The sequence below is a fragment of the Dromiciops gliroides genome, chromosome 1, assembly GCF_019393635.1.
Source record: "Dromiciops gliroides isolate mDroGli1 chromosome 1, mDroGli1.pri, whole genome shotgun sequence".
In the NCBI taxonomy this organism is placed as follows: domain Eukaryota; kingdom Metazoa; phylum Chordata; class Mammalia; order Microbiotheria; family Microbiotheriidae; genus Dromiciops; species Dromiciops gliroides.
Window position 1 is genome coordinate 43,094,604 of NC_057861.1, and position 23,305 is coordinate 43,117,908.

The 23,305-nt window shown below is 40.2% G+C and overlaps 1 protein-coding gene across 4 annotated transcripts in view; it reads left to right on the top strand.

The window, feature by feature from the left end:
- LOC122736436 (E1A-binding protein p400-like) overlaps positions 1–23,305 on the top strand; it is a 128,170-nt gene that overhangs the window by 81,636 nt on the left and 23,229 nt on the right. For 3 of the 4 annotated variants that reach the window (XM_043978679.1, XM_043978654.1, XM_043978661.1), the window contains exons 27-41: positions 1,218–1,303; positions 1,976–2,271; positions 4,244–4,446; positions 4,536–4,705; positions 5,802–5,998; positions 10,327–10,438; positions 13,082–13,225; positions 13,958–14,125; positions 14,460–14,543; positions 19,434–19,565; positions 20,374–20,418; positions 20,515–20,668; positions 21,151–21,386; positions 21,550–21,723; positions 22,760–22,807. In XM_043978679.1, coding sequence (XP_043834614.1) covers positions 1,218–1,303; positions 1,976–2,271; positions 4,244–4,446; positions 4,536–4,705; positions 5,802–5,998; positions 10,327–10,438; positions 13,082–13,225; positions 13,958–14,125; positions 14,460–14,543; positions 19,434–19,565; positions 20,374–20,418; positions 20,515–20,668; positions 21,151–21,386; positions 21,550–21,723; positions 22,760–22,807 — 2,249 coding nt within the window. The remainder of the gene's footprint in view (positions 1–1,217; positions 1,304–1,975; positions 2,272–4,243; positions 4,447–4,535; positions 4,706–5,801; positions 5,999–10,326; positions 10,439–13,081; positions 13,226–13,957; positions 14,126–14,459; positions 14,544–19,433; positions 19,566–20,373; positions 20,419–20,514; positions 20,669–21,150; positions 21,387–21,549; positions 21,724–22,759; positions 22,808–23,305) is intronic. The other variant, XM_043978668.1, reaches the window with a different exon arrangement.

Sequence of the window (23,305 nt, forward strand, 5' to 3'; positions counted from 1 at the left end):
ACCAGTATGTTGAGGGGCCTGAAGGCCACACAGTGGAAGGATCAGTTTAAGATCTACATGTTTAATCTGGAGCAGAGAAGACTTACAGAGGATACAATAGCAATCTCCAGGTATTATAGAGGCAGTTATCCCTATTCTGGAGAGTTCTTAGGCAAACGTTGTAGAGAGCTGGATTTAGGGGAAACTGAACAGGTTGTGCTGTTCAAAAACAGAGTCCCATCTGGCCTCAGACACTTAATACTTACTAGCTGTGTGACCCTGGGTAAGTCACTTAACCCCAATTGCCTCACTAAAAAAAAACCCCAAAACAAGAAACAAACAAATAGAAAAAAAAAACCAAAACAGTCCCTAGCTCAAGAGGAATTCAAGCAGAGGCTTGCTGTTATTGTTGAGTCATTTTTCAGTCATGTTTGACTGACTTCCTGAGACCCCATTTGCGGTTTTCTTGGCAAAAATACTGAAGTGATTTGCCACTCCTTTTCCAGCTCATTTTATGGATGAGGAAACTGAGGCAAGCAGAGTTAGGTGACTGGGCCAGGGACACATGACTAGTAAGTATCTGAGACCAGATCTGACCTCATGGAGATAAGTCTTCCTGACTCCAGGCCCAGTTCTCTATGCCCTATGGGGTCACCTAGCTGCCCCATAAACAGAAGCTAGATGACTGTTTGTCATGGCTACTGGAGAGGTCATTCCTTCTTCAGTTGTGGAGTTAGACTATTTGGTTTCTGAGGTGTCTTCTAACTCTGAAATTCTGTGGTTCTGTGAATCTTGACTTTATTAGGTGAGGATTTTGTGTAGCACAATTTATTCTATAAAGGTTTTCTCTGATCTTAAATAGCACCATCCATAATGATTCCATCAGCTCATTAACAAGTCACCACATCCCTGTGAGAGGATTAGGGAGCAGAGAGCATCTACGGGTGTACAGAGAGGTCGGGTCCCTTCATTCAGTCTACATACATTCCTAAATACTGCTGTGTGCAGCACCCTGAGGGTCCCCAGCTGAGAACATAAAGCAAAACATGATCTGTGCCCACAGAGAATTTACAGTGATGGAATCACAACTCAGGGACACATCAGTGGCTTCCACTTACCCCAAGAGTTCTCTAGATTCCTGCTTAGCAGTCATGTTACCTTAGTGAAATCGGAGCGTTCTAATCATGTTTGGGAGGGAAAATAAAAAAAAACCAAAGCCCTTCCTCTTCATTTCTCAGTTGGTACGCCCAACAGAACTGCAGTTGTTAACCTGCCTTCTGGGGAACAAAGAGTCATATCCAAGTCAGCAGGAACTCAAACACAGGTAATTATTTACTTGGTACTAAACTAAAGTTTATAAATATGTGTTGTTTTTTTTTTAGAACTTTTTTTTTGGGGGGGCGGGGCAATGAGGGTTAAGTGACTTGCCCAGGGTCACACAGCTAGTAAGTGTCAAGTGTCTTGAGGTCTGATTTGAACTCAGGTCCTCCTGAATCCAGGGCTGGTGCTTTATCCACCGTGCCATCTAGCTGCCCCTAGAACTTTTAAAAAATAGATTCTTTGGTTTCATTGGTGTCAGGAGTTTCCAGGGAGGAACTCCTACTAGAACAGTCAGCTCCATTTCTGCAATTTACAATTTTAAAGAGTTGCCTAGGACTCTGAGGTTAGGTGACCTGCCCAAGGTCGCACAATCAGTATGTGGCAAATGTGAAACTTTAACCTACTCTTTCTTACTTTGAGTCCAGTTCTATATCCTTAAATAAAAGAATTAGATGATAAAATGTTTTTTCTGACACAAATTTTGCATAAAATTCCAAGTACTTGCTAACATTTTAAATATTATACTGCATGATTACTTTTGGCACAAAGCAACAAATGCAGCTTTAATATATCAAGCAACTTACCCCACTTGCCACTGTTGACCATTCACAATGATATCTTATTGTATTTAAAAAACATTCTCTCTATCTTGTCTCTTTCTTTGGGGTGCATGAAGATTTCATTGGCAGAAAAAAGCAGACTTTTAAAGGAGCGTCTTGATAGGATATTTTCTGGCAATGAACGGCGTTGTTCCAGAGCTCCCGTTTATGGCAGAGACGTGTTGGGAATTTGCTCATTATTTGGGGAAAGGAAAGCACCCCAGCATTACTACACGGGAAACAATTGGAAGTGGACTGGCTTGGTGAATTGTTGTCCTTCCTCATGCACACCAGAAAGTTCAACTGACCCACTGCAGTATTTGAGACTGACATCACATCAACAGAATGAATCTCTACAGGATGCCATTAAAAGGTGATCATTTCCAAATGTTCTTACTGTCATGTGAATGATCTGAAAGAGTCAGTAATATTTCCCAGCATTTGAAAGCCTCTTTTGTTTCCGTGAAGTTTGGACAGAAAATGGATTTCTGAAAATAAGCATTATACTTTCCTTAGTTTTGTTGATGAGTTAAAAACCCCTCAAAAAACAACCTAAACATTTCTGTACTCACTTGCCTTTTGGATGGTCCTAAATAGCTTATTCATTTTACTTATGTGGTTCTGGAGAGTTCTGGAATGTTTATGATCAAGTTTTTAAAGTTATGCGGGAAATCAAAACACATTAAAAAGTGCTTATTATTGTAGCAGAGTCCTGTACACTGAAATGGAGTATATTTTGAGATTGTTAAGCCAGACTGAATGTTGTTTCTCTTGATAACACAATTCAGAGTTCAAAAAGGCATTTTGAAATTTAAGCTTTCCGACATGGTAGTGTTTTATGGTTTTCTAGGCAGATGCCAAGCCAAGTAATCTCCCAGAAAACCTATCAACTAGTAGAATTTATGTTGTTTTTGAGTTAATGATTACCCCGTGTTGAAGGGCTGCATTTTAGGGGCCATTTCAGGCATGTGCCTTTAACATTTTTGATTTTCATTCTGATAATTTGCATGTCATTTTATAATGATTATTAGAATTAAGAATTCATCCTTAAGCCACCCATTATAATGTAGATGAAAGCTCCTTGACTGGACTTTGGCATCAGCCCTGTTGTAATTCTAGGTGTCATTGTGAAGCCCCAAGGGTTGTGCCATCCTCCCTGCCCTCTGGGACCTGTGCTCACTCTCCGAGTGGCACAACACTTACATTCTAGCAGAAATTGAAATGAGCTCCAAATTCAAAGTTTAGGGTTCTGTTCTGCTTGGGAGAATTCTGGGTGACTAGATCATTCCCCAGGGAGGTCCTAATCCCCTAGCTGGAATTGGAGGGTCCTAGCACAGATGGTTTGTGGAATGCCTAGGCCTTACCTGCATGAGCCCAAGTCATGACATGACTGCACACAGGGGGAACAAACTGATTCGGACAAAAAGAATCAGGCTTATGCCGCGGGCAGTAGTGGCTGAACAAGTAGGACTCAATCAGGATCTTTTCAGCTGTAGCTAACAGATGGAGAGGAGAGGGAAGGGAAAGATGCTACTAGACTTTGCAGCTTGGGTGGGGGGGGGGAGTGTGACCTGGGGTAAGGAGACACCCCCTCTCCCTTCTCCAATCAGGCTGCAGAGGCCCTGGGTGTCTGCTGTGGAAGATGGTGAAGGGGCCCTTCCTCTTCCCACAGGAAGTCATTGAATTCTGCAGATGACATTTGAAAAAAATCAGGGCCCAGAAAGGAGAAGATGCTTGTCTAAAGTCACACAGGTAGTGAAATGGCTGAGCCGACATTTGAACCTGGCTCCTTTGATTCCAAATCCAGTGTCCTTGCTGCTATAGTGCCCTCCCTACCTCTGAGTCTTGTGCTTTAGCTCTAACCTTAACTCTTAATACCTGTGTAACTTTTGGAAAGTTGTCTAACCTTTCTCAGCTTTCATTTTAAAAAGAATAACATAACTCCTTAAGACTTAGCTGGTAAACCCTGGGGAAGCACACAGAGGTGGACTCATGTGCGTAGGGACCCAGAGCTAATAATTGTTGGCAGGAAGATTCGAACCTAGGTCTTCCTTATTCTGTGCCCAGTGCCCCACACATGATATTGCCTCTTTTAGTGTGAGGATATCATGAACTGAAGTCTTTTTGAAAAGTGTGACATGCAAAGGAGCCCAACTCTAGACTCCGGACTGGTCATTTGAAAGTTGGGGGAGGGTGTGTGGGTGAGGAAGGCCTTTGTGGTCCTGGGCCCAGCCTCTGCCTGACTCTTTGAGTGTGTGAACCACAGGAAGCATCTCCCTTCTATCAAGCATCGCCTGAAGGCCCCTCCAGTACTAATGTGTTCTGGGATTTGACATTTCCCACAGGGTGCTCCGTGTGCTGCCCGCTGTGATTGCTGCGCCCCCTCATCTCTGCACATCAAATCCTTCTCCATCCTACAGCCAAAAAATGAACCTCTTCAGACACAATCTCAAATTGGAGCTGGCTCCTTATTTACACCAACTGCAACAGATAGCAGCTCCGCATTCATTAGAGTTTCCTGATCTTAGACTGGTGCAGTATGATTCAGGTATGGGAAAAAACAACTGCTCTGGGCCTTATTGTCTTGGATAACTGCTTGCTTACTCATTTTTGTCTCTCTTATTTAATTTAAAATAGGCAAGTTAGAAGCTCTCGCCATCTTGCTGCAGAGACTGAAATCAGAAGGCCGCCGGGTGCTAATTTTGTCCCAGATGATTTTAATGTTAGATATCTTGGAGTTATTTTTGAACTTCCATTTCCTTACATTCATCAGGATTGACGAATATGCCAGCTATGAGCAGCGTCAGGTGAGCTGCAGCTAGGATTTAAGCTATTCACAGGGATAGACCTAGACGAGCATTCAGTTGAAAACCTATAGGTGGACGAATGATGCTTCCATAGTAGATTTGCAAAGAGTTTTGCATTTGCTAAATAAAATAAATAACATACAAATAAGACCTCCTGGAATTTAATCAGTGGTGTGTAGACATAAAAGTCTACAACTGGAAACACTGAATTCCTACAGAGAAGTCTTGTTTCAGAGCCTTATTGTTTCATGAAGGTGATCCTGGACTTCCAATCACTATGTCCAGGGGGAGCTCAAGAAGCTTTTAGTCTAATCCTTAGTAACAGAGTGCAGGTCACTGGTAGGACCAGTGTAGCTAAGTTCAGAGATGCTAAGCACTAGATTGACCTTTGGGTGAGAAGATTTTTGGTCATGGCAGCCCTTGAACACAGTTTTGCAAGTTGTAGAGATATTTCAGTCTGTTTGGGGAGGGAACATCCACACTAGTGAAATTACAGATCTCTGAAGCATTGTATATATTGTGCCATAGTGCTATGTACTCCGCAGCATTACTTGAATTCTGATGATATCTGGGAAAAATTGGGCAGATAATTGCCAGAAGGGTGGAGAGCTGTAGGTTTGGAGAAGAGCAAAGGCAAGAAAGAGACTTTGGAGAGTGGTTCAAGGGGTGATTGCCATCCTATGTGGAGAGCAAACAAAAGGGCATCAGAACGTTTTCACCTCTGAAGTACCAATGTATGAATGTCCCATATTGGAAGAGTCAGGCACCCAACTCATTCCGTGTTGGCTTCCACCTTTCACCATTTTCTCTTTGCCATCCACATCTTTTGACTTATTATCTTGGTGTGAGAATTAGAAGCAAGAAGACCATCAGGGAGCCGGGAGGAAGATATGGCTGGGGTGCTCCAGTCTAGGGTTATGTGTTTAATACCCTAAGTCTTGGGCGGGAAATTAGGATACAACCCTACAAGTCTAAAAATTGTTTTTACAATTAAAAAATTTGACAGGGTCTTCTTATTTGTATTTTTAGACCAAATTTAAGCCAAACTTTTTATTGTTAATAGAATTCAATATTTACAATCATTTTCATCATTTAGGAACTGATGAAGAATTTCAACAGAGATAAGCGGATATTTTGTGCCATTCTGTCCACCCACAGTCGCTCTACAGGTGTAAATCTTGTGGAGGCCGATACGGTTGTGTTTTATGATAATGACTTAAATCCAGTGATGGACGCAAAGGCCCAAGAATGGTGTGATAGAATTGGGAGATGCAAGGACATCCACATATACAGGTTACATAGAACTGCTTTTCCATATTTCTTTCATTAGGAATTGATAATACACATAAAAGTAATAAGTAACAACTTACTATACTAAAGTATATCTGTGATACCATTGATACGGTTATTGCCTTCACCAATGCAAATACAACCTCCCCATGCCTGGCCATCTTTTGGGTCTCTTGTTTCTGTCCTCCCTTTCATTCACCACAGGGGGTAGGGGGTGGGGGGCGGGCCACCTTCCTCACTTTCTTCTGATATAGTTTGAATGGAGCACGTGGGTTATCAGTTAACCCTTGCTCTCACCACAGGGTCAGAGCATTCATTTCTTTGATGACATTTTTTATTCCTTTGTAATTTCTATTTATGCATTTTGTAGCTTGCTCATACCTACTACATACTGTTCTTCTGGTCCTTGAGTGATACTGATTTTTAGCAGTCTGTAGGGTTTCTGACTTGAAGTAATACAATAAATACCACCAGAATATATGGGTCTTGGGTTCATGTAGAAATTTGGGGTCAGTAAAAGAACTTTGTAATTTCTAAAGGCAATCCAGGTGGAGCTATCCCCTCTGCCTTCTCTTCTCCCTTTATAGTCTCTTGTTGAACTTATCAGTTTCAGTGGCTTGACCTCTTAATCCCAGATCTACATATCCAGCCTTCATCTACCTCCTGAGTTCCAGTCCCACATCTCTTTCCTACTAGGCATCTCTACTTAAATATCTCTCTGGCATCTCAAATTCAGCATGCCCGGAATAGAACCCATCATTATTCCCCCTCAAGCAACTCCTCTTAAATCCCCTATTTCTATTGAAGGCACTACATCTTTTCAGTCACCCTCATCTCTTATACTTTTATTCATGCATGTTCAGTATGCCAAATTTTGTTGATTCGATGCATACAACACCTCATATCCATCTCATTTCATCTTTTATCCGCTCTCACCTGAAATACTGCAGTAACTTTCTGTTTTTTCTCTTCTTCCTCTTTTAATTTTTTTTATCATAAAAGCTTTTTATTATTCTCCAGTTACATGCAGAGATAGTTCTTAACATTTGTTTCTATAAGATTTCTATTTCCAAATTTTTCTCCTTCCCTCCCCTCTCCCCAAAGATAGCAAGCCATCTGATATAGGTTATATATGTACAATCACATTAAACACATTTCTGCATTAGTTATGTTGTGAAAGAAAAATCAGAACAAAAGGGAAAAACCTCAAAAAGGAAAAAATAAAAATAAAAAAGTAGAAACAGTATGGTTCAGTCCTGCAAGAACTTTCTAATTGGTCTCTCTGTATCTAGCTTTGCCCTTCTCCGATCCATTCTCCAAAAGTTTCCAATTTTATATTTCTAAAGCATAGATCTGGCCATCAGTGTCTCCCTCTTACCTCCAGGAGAATATACAAAGTTATCTGGAATTTAAGGATCTTCTAATCTGTCTTCAGCCAGTCTTTCCAGAATGATCACATCCTACTCCCCTCCCTGTGCTAGAGTGCATTCTAGCCAGACCTGCCCGTTAGAAAGTTAGACTACAGTGTGTCTCCTGGCTCTGTGCCTTTTCACTCACCTCTTCCTCTTGGCCTCTCAGACTCCCCATTAATCTCATTTTTGTGTCACATGCTATGAGAGGCCCTTCCTGATTTCCCCAGGAATTAATGCCTCTCGTCTTTTGTCCCCTGAAAATACCTTTTGTTTTGTATATATTTTGTAGGAATTTATTAGCATGTTTGTTGTTTCTACCATTAGGTTGTAAATTCCTTGGGGTAAGGGACTGTTTCATTTCAGTCTTTGTGTCCCAAGTGCCTAGTGTAGTCCTAAAACCATAATAATTTCTAAATGAATGATTGATAAATTGAATTAAATTTCAAGCATGACAATAAACAAATGAAGATAAAGATATGCAAACTTTTTTTAAACAATTTTCATAAAGGACAGTGGAGCCAACACATTTGATCTTGGATGTACTTGTAGAGGAAATTGAAATAACCTGACGAAAACAAAAATAGGAAAAGTAACTGTACTGGAACACATATACCTTTATAAAGAGGAAGTATGTGCTAGAGGCTATATAGTTTCTTGGAATTGATGGATTGATTCTCAGGGTATCTGAAAGAAGAAAAGATACTAAAGGTGTGGAAAGAAATATCAAACTATTGACAGAAAAAAAGTGGTGATTGAGGGAATTTCAACAACCAACCCATTTATCTACTTTCCTGTTCATAGAATTTTTTTGAGACTAGACATACATTGAGGGTATCCTTTATGATGATTTAAGAAGAGAAGAGGCAGACTTTCTCAAGTGCCATGCCACAGTATACCTTGTCTTTACCATCATATAATTAAGTGAAAAGTGTAGCAGACACCAGGTTCCATTGGGTTTATTGGTTGTTGACTATAAAAAATGTTTACTCAGTAGAGGAAAATGACATTGCAAATACTCTCTTTCAATCCATGCATACATCAGCATTATTCAATATTCTTTGAAAGGTTTGCAAAAGATTGATTTGTCTACAAACCTCTGGTTTTTTACATCCAATAAGTAATAAAGAGGGAGATGTTTGTTTGCTGAAGGTGATCATCACTGTCATGCAGGAGATCCAGCACAAAATCAGAGTTGAAGAGGTATAGGGGATGAGATCTTCTAGGTCTTTCTGTTTTAAGATGACATTGTGCTGGTTTAATTTGACCCCAGAACACTGCAGGGCCCACTAGTTTAGATTTGTAAACTCTCAAAAAATTTTCCCTAGTTGTCCATACAGGAAAAGTCATGGGGGAGAAGGCTTGTTGTCCAGACAATGGTATGCAGTAGAGTGAGTGGGCAGCCTATAGAACTTATCCATCAGTGTGTGTACACACACACACACACACACACACACACACACACACACACACACACACACACACACACCTCTTGTACAGACATTGACAATGTCCAGTGAATGAGGTCTAGAATTGAATATGAGAACAGGCTAGATTGCCTTTGGGAAGCTGCAGAGTTCTTTTAATGACCCCAAGCTTTCCCTCGTAACAAAGGCTCATTTTTGAAATGCCAGTATTCTGCCAGTGATGCTCTATTGCTGTGAATCATGGAACACCATAGTCCTCAAAGAATTCAATCAATTAGTCAATCAAGTATCTATTAAATACTTACTATTATGTACCAGACACTGTACTAGGGGACATGCAATTAGTGAATGAAAGAATCCTTTCTCTCAAGGAGCTTACATTCTAATAGAGGAGACAACAATAACATATAAGTATATACAGAATAAATAGAAAGAGAATCAATATAAATAAAAATGGTGAAATACGTGGTAATCAGGGAGGTTTTTTAAGGATTGAAATTAGTACTGATAGCCTTGTAATATCTGGAAAACTTGAGGAAGGTTATCCAACATGTTGAATAGACCTCCTGTGAAATACTTATGGGGGAAATTGGTAGTGTTCATACGAGATGGTCAGGCATTAATGGGTTGTATTTTACAACTTTGAAGAGAATACATACATTGATGAGATCAAAGATCCATTGGAATATGTACAAAGCTAATATGTTTTGATGCTCAGTATAATTGAATCAATGGTTCTAGGGTATGGTTATTTAAATACTTTACTGTATTTATCATTTTCAAAAGTAAAATATGTGAAATTTTGTTGTTTCCTTTTTAGTAGTGACTTTTAAATGATGCAATGTTAATCTGCCTAGATATTTATTTTTCTAATTTTAATAAGTGTTGATGGGTTTTTGTAAAGGGTCACACATGATCTTTCTTTATAGAACAAGTAATTTAATGACAGAATCAATCTGTAAGTACCTAGCACAATGAATTGCACGGAGTAGGCACTTAATGCATTTCTTTTTTTTTTTCTTTTTCTTTTGGTGAGGCAATTGGGGTTAAGTGACTTTACCAGGGTCACACAGCTTGTAAGTGTTAAGTATCTGAGGCCGGATTTGAACTCAGGTCCTCCTGACTCCAGGGTGCCACCTAGCTGCCCCACTTAATGCATTTCTGAATTAAAAATAAAGAGTTGGACCAAAAATGTTATTTTTAAATAGAATGGTTTACTTCTTTATTTCTGCTTTATTTGATTTTTGAGACAACTTATTTGAACTGCATCTAAAATTAAGAGAATTTAGTATGGATTCCTTCCATCAATTAAAAAAATTCTTAACCCAACAAGCATTTATTAGTAGCCTGCTTTGTGCAAGGCATTGTGCCAGACTCAGGGGATGCAAATATGACTACAAGTTATGAATATAAAATATTATTAATTTAGTTTTCAAATATATTAATTGACATGAAAGCACTAATGTTTACTTTCATGTCTGGTATTTTTCTCTAGGCTTGTAAGTGGTAATTCTGTAGAAGAAAAGCTATTGAAGAATGGCACCAAAGATTTAATTAGAGAAGTAGCAGCTCAAGGAAATGACTATACCATGGCATTCTTAACTCAGGTATGGAACTTTCTTTTTTTGTGTGTGTGAGGCAATTGGGGTCAAGTGACTTGCCCAGGGTTATACAGCTTGTAAGTGTTAAGTGTCTGAGGTCGGATTTGAACTCAGGTCCTCCTAAATCCAGGGCCGGTGCTCTATCCACTGTGCCACCTAGCTGCCCCAGAACTTTCAGTAAAAGAGGAGGAGTGTGTTTCTGAAGTAATTAGTCATGCAGCATCAAGAGTTTTAGATTGTCTGTAAACTTACATCTAGCCATTGGTACTCTAAATTGCATGGCCCACCTAAGTAGCTGGATATAGTTCTGAAGGAAATGACACATACCCATCTTAGGATGCTATTCAATGACTGAGATACAAATGTGGGAATAAGTGGGGATGGTAAGGAATTTATTAGAAAATGTTCATCAGAAGTAAGGAATGAGAGAGGTCAAAGGCTTGGGGACTATTCAGAAGTCCCACATCTATACATTATGAGATGCATCCTTTTCTCGGAGAAAAGAATGGAAAGGCATTGAACGTAATAAACACCAAGTAATGTCATGAAAAAGGAAATCAGCTTTTTTGAACATAAGAAATAACTTGTTGTTGATGATACCCACATCATTTATCTGTGTCTATTCAGACCACTGACTTGTTATAGCAAACATCAAAATTAGCTAAGGAAAGAATCAGAACATGACAAAGAAATGACATGTAATTAAAACAACTCTATCCTGACCTGTTTAAATGAGTTATTTATGGTAGAAAATGGAATAAGAATGGAAGAAGGGACAACAATAACAACTACAATAATTTCATACAGAAATTTTAACTGGTGTAAATCAATTCCCATAACAAGGAGACCAAAAGAATCTAAAAATAACTTAATCCGCAAACATTTGATTTACTTGCCATGTGAAAAATTATGAGGGAAAGATAAGCACAATATCACTTTAGGATTAAAAAATCATTTGTTTATATTCTAAAGAGAAGATAAGATATATATGATGATATATATATATGTATATATATATATATATATTCTAGAGAAGGATGATAGAAGACTGTGAGGAGTATTGCCTCATGAAGCCAAAAGCAGTAATGGAGGGCAAAACCCATTTAAAGAAAGCCTGATAATTTTGCAAATTCATCCCAGGGGCCTTTAAGTATGAAAATGAAAGGACAACAAACAGAATTAAAATGGATAAGATCTGCAAAGATTTCTGTAACAAATTCTTTCCATTATCAAGGACACTGAATCCATCACACCTAAGCTCTTAGCTTTATAGACCCGTATGTGGTCATAGAGGAGATAGAAATGATACAAAAGAGGCCAAAGGAATGAAAGGCAGGTGGATTAGATGTGGAGATCCTTGCCACATCATTGCGACAGTATTGAGGGATCCATTCTTGGACTCTCTGAAGGAGAGAAAACCAAAGATGTGAAAAAAAATCTTGGACCTTTTTAATACAGAAAAAAGGCAGCTGAAGGAACATCAGCAACTAATGACCTAAATTTCTGATCTCCCATCTAGATGATGTTTTTGTGAGACTTGTCTATAAATGTCTTGATGGCATCTTAGGTGAGAGTATTAGTAGGGAGCAAACAGCTTTTATCCAATGATAGTCCACAGTAGACCGCAGTTTTGCCTTCTCATAATTGACCAAAAGATGTAGAGAATACAAGATACTGTGGCATATAGCAAGGCTGTCGCCTAGGAAATATTATAGAAAAGAAAGATGGGTTGGTCACGGGGGAGAGTGAAGGACAATTGATGGTCAGCTAGGATGCTTACTGGTATGCTTGCAGCATCAGGAGAACTTGAGGAAGGGCCCAGGACATTGGGTGGTCCCCTTGTGATGAACCTGGGGGAGGATCTATATGGACAAGAGTCCCATAATACGGGCAGGCCTGACTGGCTTTCCATCTGCACTGCTGGAGAGTGATGGACAGTGGAGCAATGGAGGGCACGATTGCTTTGTTACCATAGGCAAGTCATTGAACTGTTTGGTGTCTCAGGCAAGTCTCTGAGAGCTCAGCCTACAGCAGTGGAGGGAGAGCCCACATGAGCGTTTTCCCATACTGATGAAATCACGGCTCTGAGCCTTCTCCTCCCTCCCCTGGCATCTGTAATTTCTCCCACAAAGCCCTGGAAGTAAGGGAAAACAAATATTTGTTTTGGCTTCTCATAAACTGCACATGGGGTGAGAAGTTTATTCTTAAGAAGTGGACTTTTGTGCTCCGATAATAGAATATCCCCTCCGATATTCTATTAATGAAGGAGAGGTGGAGTGCCTTGAGTAGACCAGGGAGAGAAATGAAGCTTCCCAAAGCTAGGAACAGTTTAAGAACCCCTGGTGTAGGAAAAGATGATCTGATGTGGAAGCCGGCCGGCCTGGTCCTGGAGCTGTCAGTCATACTTGATAACTCTATGACTCCAGATCACTTCGCCCTTCTGAGTCCCATCTGTAAAATGGGTGCGTCAGACTGGAGGCTCTCTTGAGCCTTTCTTGTGTTTGGAAGACAACATTTCCTTATTAGTAAATGTTCCTTCCTTGGAGGTTTAGATGTTCTTAAATGAATGCTAGTGAAATATCAAATCTGAATCATTACCTATAGATGAATTACGCTGACAGTTAACCATACCATTTTTCCCCCTCCCAGCAAACCATCCAGGAACTCTTTGAGGTCCATTCTCCTATGGATGATACTGGCTTCAGAGTGAAAGCTGAGGAATTTGTTCTTCTTTCTCAGGAACCTCCTGTGGCTGAAACAATTGCACCCAAGGTTGCAAAACCTTTTATAGAGGTAAGAAATAGTAGTAAAAGTGAACAGAATGTGAACTAAGGTAAAATGAGAGAAGTGGGTATATGGAATAAGATAAAAATGCAAAGTTTGCTTTGGCTTTTAATTTCATACTTAACGTCCCAAAATTTATCATTATTTTGATTTAGATTTTTTTGCCAAATTTACTTCTCCCTCCCCATCCCCCACCAGAAAGCAAACTTTTTCTTAAAATCAGACAAGTATGTATTTTTATTCTTAGTGAATTTTAGGTTTCTGGTCACTTTCATTCTTAGGACTATTTTTAACTTTTCAATGTTTAGATATTTGGAAAAACTAAAATGTTTTCTACCTGATAGAAGCACTCATATATTTTAAAGATTTGATGTAGCTATATTTTGATGTGTATATATGGGTTTCTCTCTAATGCATATAGTCTTTTTTCCCCAGTAGTCTGTCTATAACAAATCTTCAATGTAGTGAGTATTCACTGAATATCAAAGATCAGAATGTGAGAAATAAATGAGTTGTTGGAAATGCTGGTTTTTGGCATATGACTTTAAAAGTTACTCCCACTATTGTTGGTTCAACAAGTGATAAAAATTATATAGAAGAAATCCTTGTGAGCCTCTTCATTTATTGAAATCAGCCTTCTGTTTTCTCTAGTCAAATGGTAGTTGAGTCTGAAACCAGGCTAAAGGATTTCAAAAGCTTGGCTTACATTTCCCCTTTCCAAAAACACTTTGTTTTTAAAAGGCTTTGAACAGCATTGAACAAGAAGATGAAGAGTCAGCCAAGCAAGCAGAGGAAGTGAGAACAACTGAAATGGAATCTCTCCCCACCGCTTTCATCTCAGACCTGGATGACTTAAAATGCGATGAAGAGCCTTCACAGAGAGAGGAATTGTTTGCAGTTGTTGATCAAGTATCTATCTTCTCTTATAAATTATGAATACTCATAGCAGTAAGGTGACAGTGTATTGATACATTTAGAAATGCTGCATTTGGCTAGAAGCATTAAAAAAAAGGATTAGTCCTGAAGGGTTATTTGAATTAAATGCTTATCAGTTGATCAGAGTTGAAGTATAGAGACTAACCTGAAGGCCGAGGAATGGACTAGATAAACCCTCCAAGTCTCTTCCAGTGTTATATCTTATTTAGAGTAGTTTGTGTTCTTCAGGAAGCAGATAAATTTGGCTCAAATTTTATTTTTTAAAAAGGACTCGGTGGTAATTGACTTTAAAATATTTTTCAAATAGCTTACTCCCATAGAGAAATATGCATTGAATTATCTGGAGCTCTTCCACGTTTCTGGTGATGAGAGTGGACAAAGAATAATAGAGGTAGGCCTTTGTTATGAATTAATTCTGATTGTCTGAGTTGTATAAGGAACCCAGTGGGCACATGAGCATTGACTTACTTTTGACTTGGGCTTCATATTTATAGGGTTAAATTGTTACAAGGTCATATAATTAATATAAAGTGTCACAACTAAGAAGTATAGAGGACTTTATGGAAACTTAATTGGTTTTTTTTGTTTGTTTGTTTTTTATTTGGATCTGTGATTTTCATCCATGTAAAGGTCTCCTAGTGTGGAAAAGTCCTTGCACCAATGGAGATGGGAAATGTTTCTGTGACCTGTAGTATCAGAATGTTGTCTCAGGGCAACTGAAAGCTAAATGACCTGCCCTTGGCCACATAGCTCATGTCAGAGGCAGCACCTAACCCTTGTCTTCCTGACTCCAAGGCCAGCCCTGTATCCACTTTGCCATGCTGCTATTACTCCTACTTTCAGTGATTACTTATTGCCCCAGTTAGCAGAGTACCTGAACTTGAGACAGTAGTGAGACAGATTCCTTAAGACACATGAACATTATTTCATAATCTACCCATGTCGCTTGCTGTTTCTATTGACCTTGTGGAAGGATGGTATGGTCCCATGGAAAGAACACTGGAGGAAAAGTCAGACACTCGAAGCACACTCTGGGCTCACTTCAACCAACCAAGTGACATGGGACTGGTGCTTATCACCAATATAGACTTAAGAATGCTGGTCGACCTTGGTGTCTATCTGTAAATGAAACTGGATTAGGTGATTTTGAGCTCTGTTATGGCTAAAATAAATTCTCATGGAATAGTGCCAAGAACATTGAATTCAGAGTCTGTATCTAAATCTTGGCTTTGCTACTATTACTTGTGTAACCTGTTTGAGTTCCAGTTTCCTTATCTGTAAAATTAGGGTCCTGGGCTAGATGACTTTTAAGTTCCTATCCAGCTCGAAATCCTGTGAGAGAAAGGGAGGGAACAAGCATTTATTAGGCACCTACTTTGTGCTGGGCACTCTATTAAGCACTTTTTACAAATATTATCTCCTTTGATCCTCACAACAACCCTGGGAGGTAGGTGCTATTATGATCCCCACTTTACAGATGAAGAAGCTGAGGCAGATAGCAGTTAAGGGACTTGCCCAGGGTCACACAGCTCGTAAGTGTCTGAGGCTGGATTTGAACTCAGGTCTTCCTGACTCCAGGACCAGTGTTCTATCCACTGCACCACCTATAAGGAAGCTTCACTAAATGATTATTGTCATGTTAATTAATAGTTAGAAAGTTATATCATTTTAGGATTACAAAATCCTAGATTTGAAAGGAATCTCAGAGGTCTAATGTAATCTACAATCAGAAATAGGAATCCTCTCTGCAATATCTGTGGGAGAGTCTTCTTTCTGGCATTTCATCCACAGGAACTTGCTCTCCTAAAAGGCAGCTCATTCCATTATTGGACACTGCTAAATAGTGGAACATTCTCCCTTTCAGTGAAATCCTTCTTCCTCATAGCTTCCATTCATTGGTTCTAGTTCTATCCCCTGGCTGTCTGTTTTTGGATATCAGGAGACTGCTATCATACCCTCCCAAAATCTCTTCCTTAGACAAAGCACGTCTAGTGGTGTCAGTGGTTCCCAAGCATCTTTGATCATTCTTTGGACATGTTTCAGTCTGTGGTGCTGAGGCCTGGATGCATTTCCCATGTGTGGCAGGGCAGAACAGAATGGTGTCATCACTCCTCTGGGTCTAGGCCCTCTTCTTCTCACACTGTAATCGATGGTCAGGCTATGTTCTTAGGGTTGGGCTTATCATACATTTGATTCATATTGAGTCTGTAGTTAACTAAAACTGGAAGTCTTCATTTTGTATCTGGTAAACTCTGGACTTTACATGGATCTCATGGTATAATGGAAGAGAATGCTAGTCTTGGAATGTAGAGAGTACTGAGTCCAAATCCCTTCCAGCCCTTAATGGCTTTATGAACAAGGCCGAGTCATTAAAATCTGAGCCTCATTCTCATCTGGAACATGGAAACACTGATATGTGGAGTACCTGACTTACAGGGTGTTGTGATAATCAAATAAGATAATATTATCTACTTTGTAAACATTGAAGTGATATATACATATCAACCATCTTCATCTTCATCATCATCTTGTTTTCATCTGTTTGGATGGAGTTCAGATAGAAATGGTTCCGGAATTGGTCACCATGCCTGCCAGGTTTTTAAAAAAGCGATTGATATTCTATAGGTTGTTGCATTGGTGGATAAAATATTTCCCGATTCAGGTTCAATAAAAGTAGTAGGATGCAAGCTCAACTTTGTAGCTTTATTGAAAATATTCTCAGTACAACACAAGTGACAGACAGGGCCACAGTGATGATTTATACCTCATCCTGTTCTTATGTGATTTGGATCTTCTGTTAGGTCTCTGTGTTTTGAAAGTGTTTTATTCCTTATAGTTTGGAGATTAGTAATGCTTAGTATGGTGACGTTTGTTAAAAATGTTTGTTTTTAAGTTTTTATTGATTGATGTTTTGCCTAGACAGTTGTAGACAACAGTCTGACTTGTGATAATAAGCCTGTTCTGGTATTGTTGGTTAGTAGAGTTCTCCCTAAGATTGTTTTAGGAAATATTATTTTTTCCAGTTACATGTAAAGATAGTTTTCAATAAGTTTTATAAAATTTTGAGCTCCAAATTTTTCTCCTTCTCTTTCCCATTCTCCAAGATGACAAGCAAACCGATATAGGTTATACATGTGTAAACATGTTCACCATATTTCCACATCAGTTGTGTTGTGAAAGAAGAAACAGAACAAAAGTCTCCCAGATATTTTGATGGCTATATTTGGAGTACAGGGTATTTTGTCATCAGTTGGTCCATGAAAGATCATGAGCCTCTGGGGCATAAAACAAGGGGAAGATAAGAAGGATTTATATAGTGCCTACTGTGTGCCAGGCACTGTACTAAGCACTTTACAAATATCATCTCATTTTATCCTCACAACAACCTAGACAAAGGTTAGGTGACTTGCCCAGGGTCACACAGTTATTGTATATCTGAGGCTGTATTGGAATGCAGGTCTTCCTGCCTCTAGGCCTGGCACTCTTTCCCCTGCACTGCCTCGCTGCCTCTATAATTCTAGTCATAAGGTTTTGGTAGGTATTTGGTTGGCATGAAATATTCACAGACATCACACGGTGATGTCTTTCACCACTAGTGTATTTTTTTTTGTATCAACTATGCTATTATTATTATTATTATTATTACCATTATTATTATTTGGGTAAAACCTGTAGTTTCATTAGTAGCAGAAATTCCTTATATAAAAAAAAGGAAAATCTAGGGGCAGCTAGGTGGCACAGTGGATAAAGCACTCGCCTTGAATTCAGGAGGACCTGAGTTCAAATCCAGCCTCAGACACTTGACACTTACTTTTAATTTTTTTTGTTTTTTTTTGTTTTTTAATTTTGTGGGGCAATGGGGGTTAAGTGACTTGCCCAAGGTCACACAGCTAGTAAGTGTCAAGTGTCTGAGGCCAGATTTGAACTCGGGTACTCCTGAATCCAGGGCCGGTGCTTTATCCACTGTGCCATCTAGCTGCCCCAACACTTGACACTTACTAGCTGTGTGACCTTGGGAAAGTCACAACCCTCGTTGCCCCACAAAAATTAAAAAAAAGGAAAATCTTAGCTCAGAATGGGTTATTTATATATTTTAATCTATCTATTTATTTATTTATTCATTCATTTATTTATTTTTGTGGGACAATGAAGGTTAAGTGACTTGCCCAGGGTCACACAGCTAGTAAGTGTCAAGCATCTGAAGTTGGATTTGAACTCAGGTCCTCCTGAATCCAGAGCCAGTGCTTTATCCACTGTGCTACCTAGCTGCCCCCTAGAATGGATTATTTTTAATGAAATTCTGTTAGTCTCTTGTTCTCATCATTTCTCATTCTAAGAGCTCAGAAAAATCTTTTGATAATCTTTCTAAAATGTCATAGATTGGTGGTGAACATAACTGGTCTGTAATTTGCATGATTTCCCTTTTCTTTCTGAAAATTGGGCCTTGTCCCCATATTCCTCTTGTTCTCATCTCCACAATTCCTTCAGTAAAGTGATTTCATCTGCAACTTCCTTTGCCATCCTGCTGTATCATTCATCTGGGCCAGGACTTAAGCCCATTTAATGTAGAGCGGAGGGTTTTCTTTTGCATTATTTCCATTTATCCTGGGCTGTGCTTTCTTTTAACCATCCGTGTTTGTTTTATACTTTCCAGTCTAAAGAAATTGTAAGCAAACTGTAGGTAAGAAGTTTGACCACCTCTTCATTATCCTGTAATGATGCACTGTCCACATGAGGCAGTGACCTGCTTCTTCCTACTTCTTGTCCGAGGCATCTAAAAATGCCCTTTGTTTTTCTTAGTCTTTATGGCGAGTCTCTGCTCATTCTGAGTTTTAGTTTTCCTAAGAGTGTACTGTTGTAGCTCTCGATCAGCCTTTACAATTTCCGTGTACCTTGTTTTCCCCTCTGAGCTGCCCAGGGGACCTTCCTTCCACAGGAAGGTCCTGTAGTCACAGTGGTGTCTTTAGGTGCTTTCCCACTCTCTTCCTCATCATATTCTTTGTGAACAGTGTCAGAATTCATTTCAGGCCCATCCCTCTTGAGCTGTCTTTACTTTTAGAGGCCCAGGCCATGAGCTCATGCCTATTACTTTTCTAAACTTTCGAAATCTGATTTCCTACAGTCTGGGGTTTACATCTCACTGTGTCCCCAGGGTCTTCTTCTCCCCCCCCGCCCCCCCGCCCCCGACTATCAGGACTCAAATGATGTGGTCACTTTCTACTAATGAATATTTAAAAAATCTAAAAATGTAAAGCTTCCTTGTTGTTCAATTTTGAAATAGAGGAAATTGAAGAATGTGAAGAAATTTTGGGAACTTCATCATATGAGAGAATTGAAGGAAAAAGCAGAAAGCATGTTTCTAGAGGAGGAAGAGGAGTTATTGACTTACACGAGGGAAGATGCCTATAATAAGGTACCTATCCTTGCATAAATGCAGTGTGTGATATCTTACATTATAGGATGATAAACCTGCGACTGAAAGTTTTCAGTTTCAGGCATCTCAGAGAGCAAGTTAACTGGAAGCCAGGGTTGTCTATCCAGTGTGTATTGTGTGGGGGACTGGACAGGGAGAGAATCTGTTTTCCATGCTTTACTTTCTTACTTTTGGCAGGGGACAAGCTTGTCTGTCTGTGAATCCCTTGAATACTTTCCCACATAAACTGCATTCACTTGTCACTTGCTGAAGGGACTTTTAGTGCAAAGTGTAAGAACAAATTGTGAGAATCATTTTACTGTTCTAAACCTTAGAAAATAGCACCCCTTTTTTATGAGGCAATTGGGGTTATGTGACTTGCCCAGGGTCACACAGCTAGTAAGTGTCAATTGCCTGAGGCCGGATTTGAACTCAGGTCCTCCTGAATCCACAGCCGGTGCTCTATCCACTGTACTACCTAGCTGCCCCCCATAACCTTTTTATAAAGGAACTTGCTGAAATGAAATACTGGCTTAGTATGTGCCCTGAATTCTCTAAGGTAAAATACAGACTGAAAGGCACTGTGTGCTTAAGAGGTTCCCAAACCTTTGCTCTCTACTTAGTAGTTGTGGCTGTAATTCCTCCTTCGGACATTCTAAGATTTAGCTGTTGATAGAAAACTTGCCTGGAATGGACTGTGACATAGGAATCGCAAAATTGCCTAGTTGTTGGTAGTGATTTCTCCATAGCATTGAATCACACACTACCCATAAACCTCTGACTCTAAGAAATTGTGTCTTTAACACAGGAATATGTTTACGAAGGTCCAGATGGACAAACCGAGATAATGCCAGTAAGTTAAACAGGCTTTCCTTTTCTGTGTCAGAGAAGTGTTGTCTTGTTTGTGCCCCGGCAGCCGTGTCCCAAGCAGGATTTCACTGTTTTGCAGCTTTGGACCCCTCCTACGCCCCCTCAGGATGACAGTGACATTCACATCGATCCAGTCTTGTGTCTAACGTATGAGGCCACTCCCATTCAGGAGTCTAAGCTGCCGCCGGTGTATGTGAGGAAGGATCACAAGCGACACAAAGCAGAACCCTCTGGTAACAAAGCTTTCCTTTGATGACTTAGTGATGGAAGGGCACTTTTCTTCAGATTCTGAGTCCTCTTTTATCCTCTTGGTGTACAGAGTTCTCTGCCAGCCAGGTTTTTTTCTTACCTTTCCTCACTCTGTGAAATATCAGGATGAGTTCTGGGTCCCTTGCTGCTTTATAGAGCCCTGACTCAGTCTGGCACCCAGAGAGGGTGGCATTACTTGGTGCCCTCCAGAGACTGCCTTTGAGCCTCAGCTACCCAAATATGGTTAGGCCTGTGGGCCCCGATGAGGGTGCACATCCCAGCTGGGCAGGCCCATCAGGTAGACATTCTGTAGAATATCGGGGTGCTCATTTATGCGTTCAGACTTAATCTCATACCCTGGCACTGGACGTGCATAAATGTTGGTCCCACTATCACTCCAGATAGCTGCTGCGTTCTTTAGGTTTTTCACATTTCCTCTTCCTTGGGCTCGCCCTTATAAATGTAGGTCGGAAGAAGAAGCAGCGGCATGGGGAGGTTGTCATTCCTCCTCGATCCCTCTTTGACCGGGCGACTCCAGGGACATCTAAGACGCGGCGAGAGGGCAAAGAGCAGAAGAAGAATGCTCTGTTGAAGCAGCAGACCCAGTTTGCCAAAGCTTTGCCAACAGGGGTCAAAGCCACAGCAGAGTCTGGGCAGGACAGCCCGGAGTGGCTCATTAGTGAAGACTGGGCACTGCTGCAGGTGAGGGGCTCTTTGCAGACTCTCTAGACATCAGTGGGATGTTGGTGACACTTTGTGCTTGTCTTTTTAAATTTGGGAAGATTTTTCAGTCTTGTGATTTGTGTTGGATTTTACATTTGAAATGCTACGTACAAACATGATGTTGGTTTTTTTCCCCTTTTAGGCTGTAAAACAACTGCTTGAACTTCCTTTAAATCTTGCTATTGTGTCACCAGCACATACCCCTAATTGGGATCTTGTAAGTGATGTTGTCAACTCCTGTAGCCGGATTTACCGCTCTCCCAAACAGTGCCGAAACCGCTATGAAAATGTCATCATTCCGAGGGAAGAAGGGAAGGTGAGCAGATTGTTGAAATGCTCGCACAGGATTTCCTAAGTTTTATGGGGACAGCATTTTGTATGAGTAGGAAAAGACCCAGTGACCCAGGAGATGGGGTTCTGAGTTCTGCTTCTGACATTGATGAGCATCGTGACCTTGGGCACAGGGCTACCCTCGGCTGTAATGCCAAGATAAGAATGCTCACTCTACACATGCGTGTATGAAACTGCTTCATCCGTGGCGCAGCACTAGGCCTTGGGAGATGAGGCTCTTACGGTTATCATTACGGCCTCGTCCGTCCTGAAAGAGGAAGAGGCAGGCTGCTTCAGATGCTCCCTAGAGCCTTGTCTGTGCAGCCCTTCTCAGGGCTCTCTTTTGATCCCTTCTCTGGACAAGACTTGTTCATGTGTTCGGTCAAGCATTCTTACAGGAATACTTAAGCTACTCTTGTTCTCTCCTGGGTTGTAAGAGCAGCAAGAGTTAATGATAGGCTGGGTCCTAGTTCTGCTTTGTTGCTGTCATTTGGGAGTGCATTGTGTTGTCAGTGGAGGCACAGAGTGCTGCACGTGGAGTCAGAAGGACCCGAGTGCAAATCCTCCTCCAGAGACTGAGTTAGCTGCATGATCCTGGGCCAATCATGTCACCTTTTCTTTCTTTTCTTTTCTTTTTTGGTGGGGCAATGAGGGTTAAGTGACTTGCCCAGGGTCACACAGCTAGTAAGCATGTCACCTTTTCTCAGCCTCAATTTCCTCATCTGCAAATTGAGGATATAAATGTATCTTCTTCATAGGGTTATTGTGATGCTCAAATGAGATAACATTTGTAAAGTGTTTTGCAAATCTTAAAGCAATATTTACATTTAGCTTTTATTATGTGGAAGAAAAACCTACCCATGTAGAGTTGGGTATGAAGTAGAGGAGATTATGAAAAATATTCTCTAGTCTATAAATTGTTTTTGCTTTTTTTCTACACTTGAGAAAAAAACTCTTTTCTAAAAAAGGCACAGATGAAATCTAGTGCTTTTTGATCTTAATCTATTTATCCTTTTTGACAGCTCATATTTGAAGCAAACCCTAAAAAGAAGGCCAAAAACATCTATAAGGTAGGTATTATCAGATGTTTTAAAAATAATTATTTGAGCTAATTGTGGAGTAATATGTTTACTGGTAAGGTGTTATGTTACAAAAATTCCTGCATCATATCCAGCCCATTGATACAGGAGTTATATTTGCCTAGCAGGGACATACCTCTATGGAATGCCTTCGCCAACTATCTGGGCAGTCTTTCTGGGTGAATTTTGTGTATTTGTGTGTATGTGTGTCTGTCAACAAATACTACTTGTGATGTACCTGCCCTAGACATGGTCATATCGTAGGTGCTGAGGGAGCTGTGGTGCTAAATGAGACACGAATTCTGACTTGTAGACAAGGCATACACAGAAAGAGACAATCCAAGGTTAGCCGCCTGTCTCTTTGTTTGTCTCTGTGCCAAATAGCTAGTGTAGTCAGTGAAGCTAATAGAGTTTAGGGGAGGAAGGGGGCAGGTCATCAGGGAAGACTTCTTGGATCAGGAGGGACTTGATTGGATGCTGAAGAAGAGG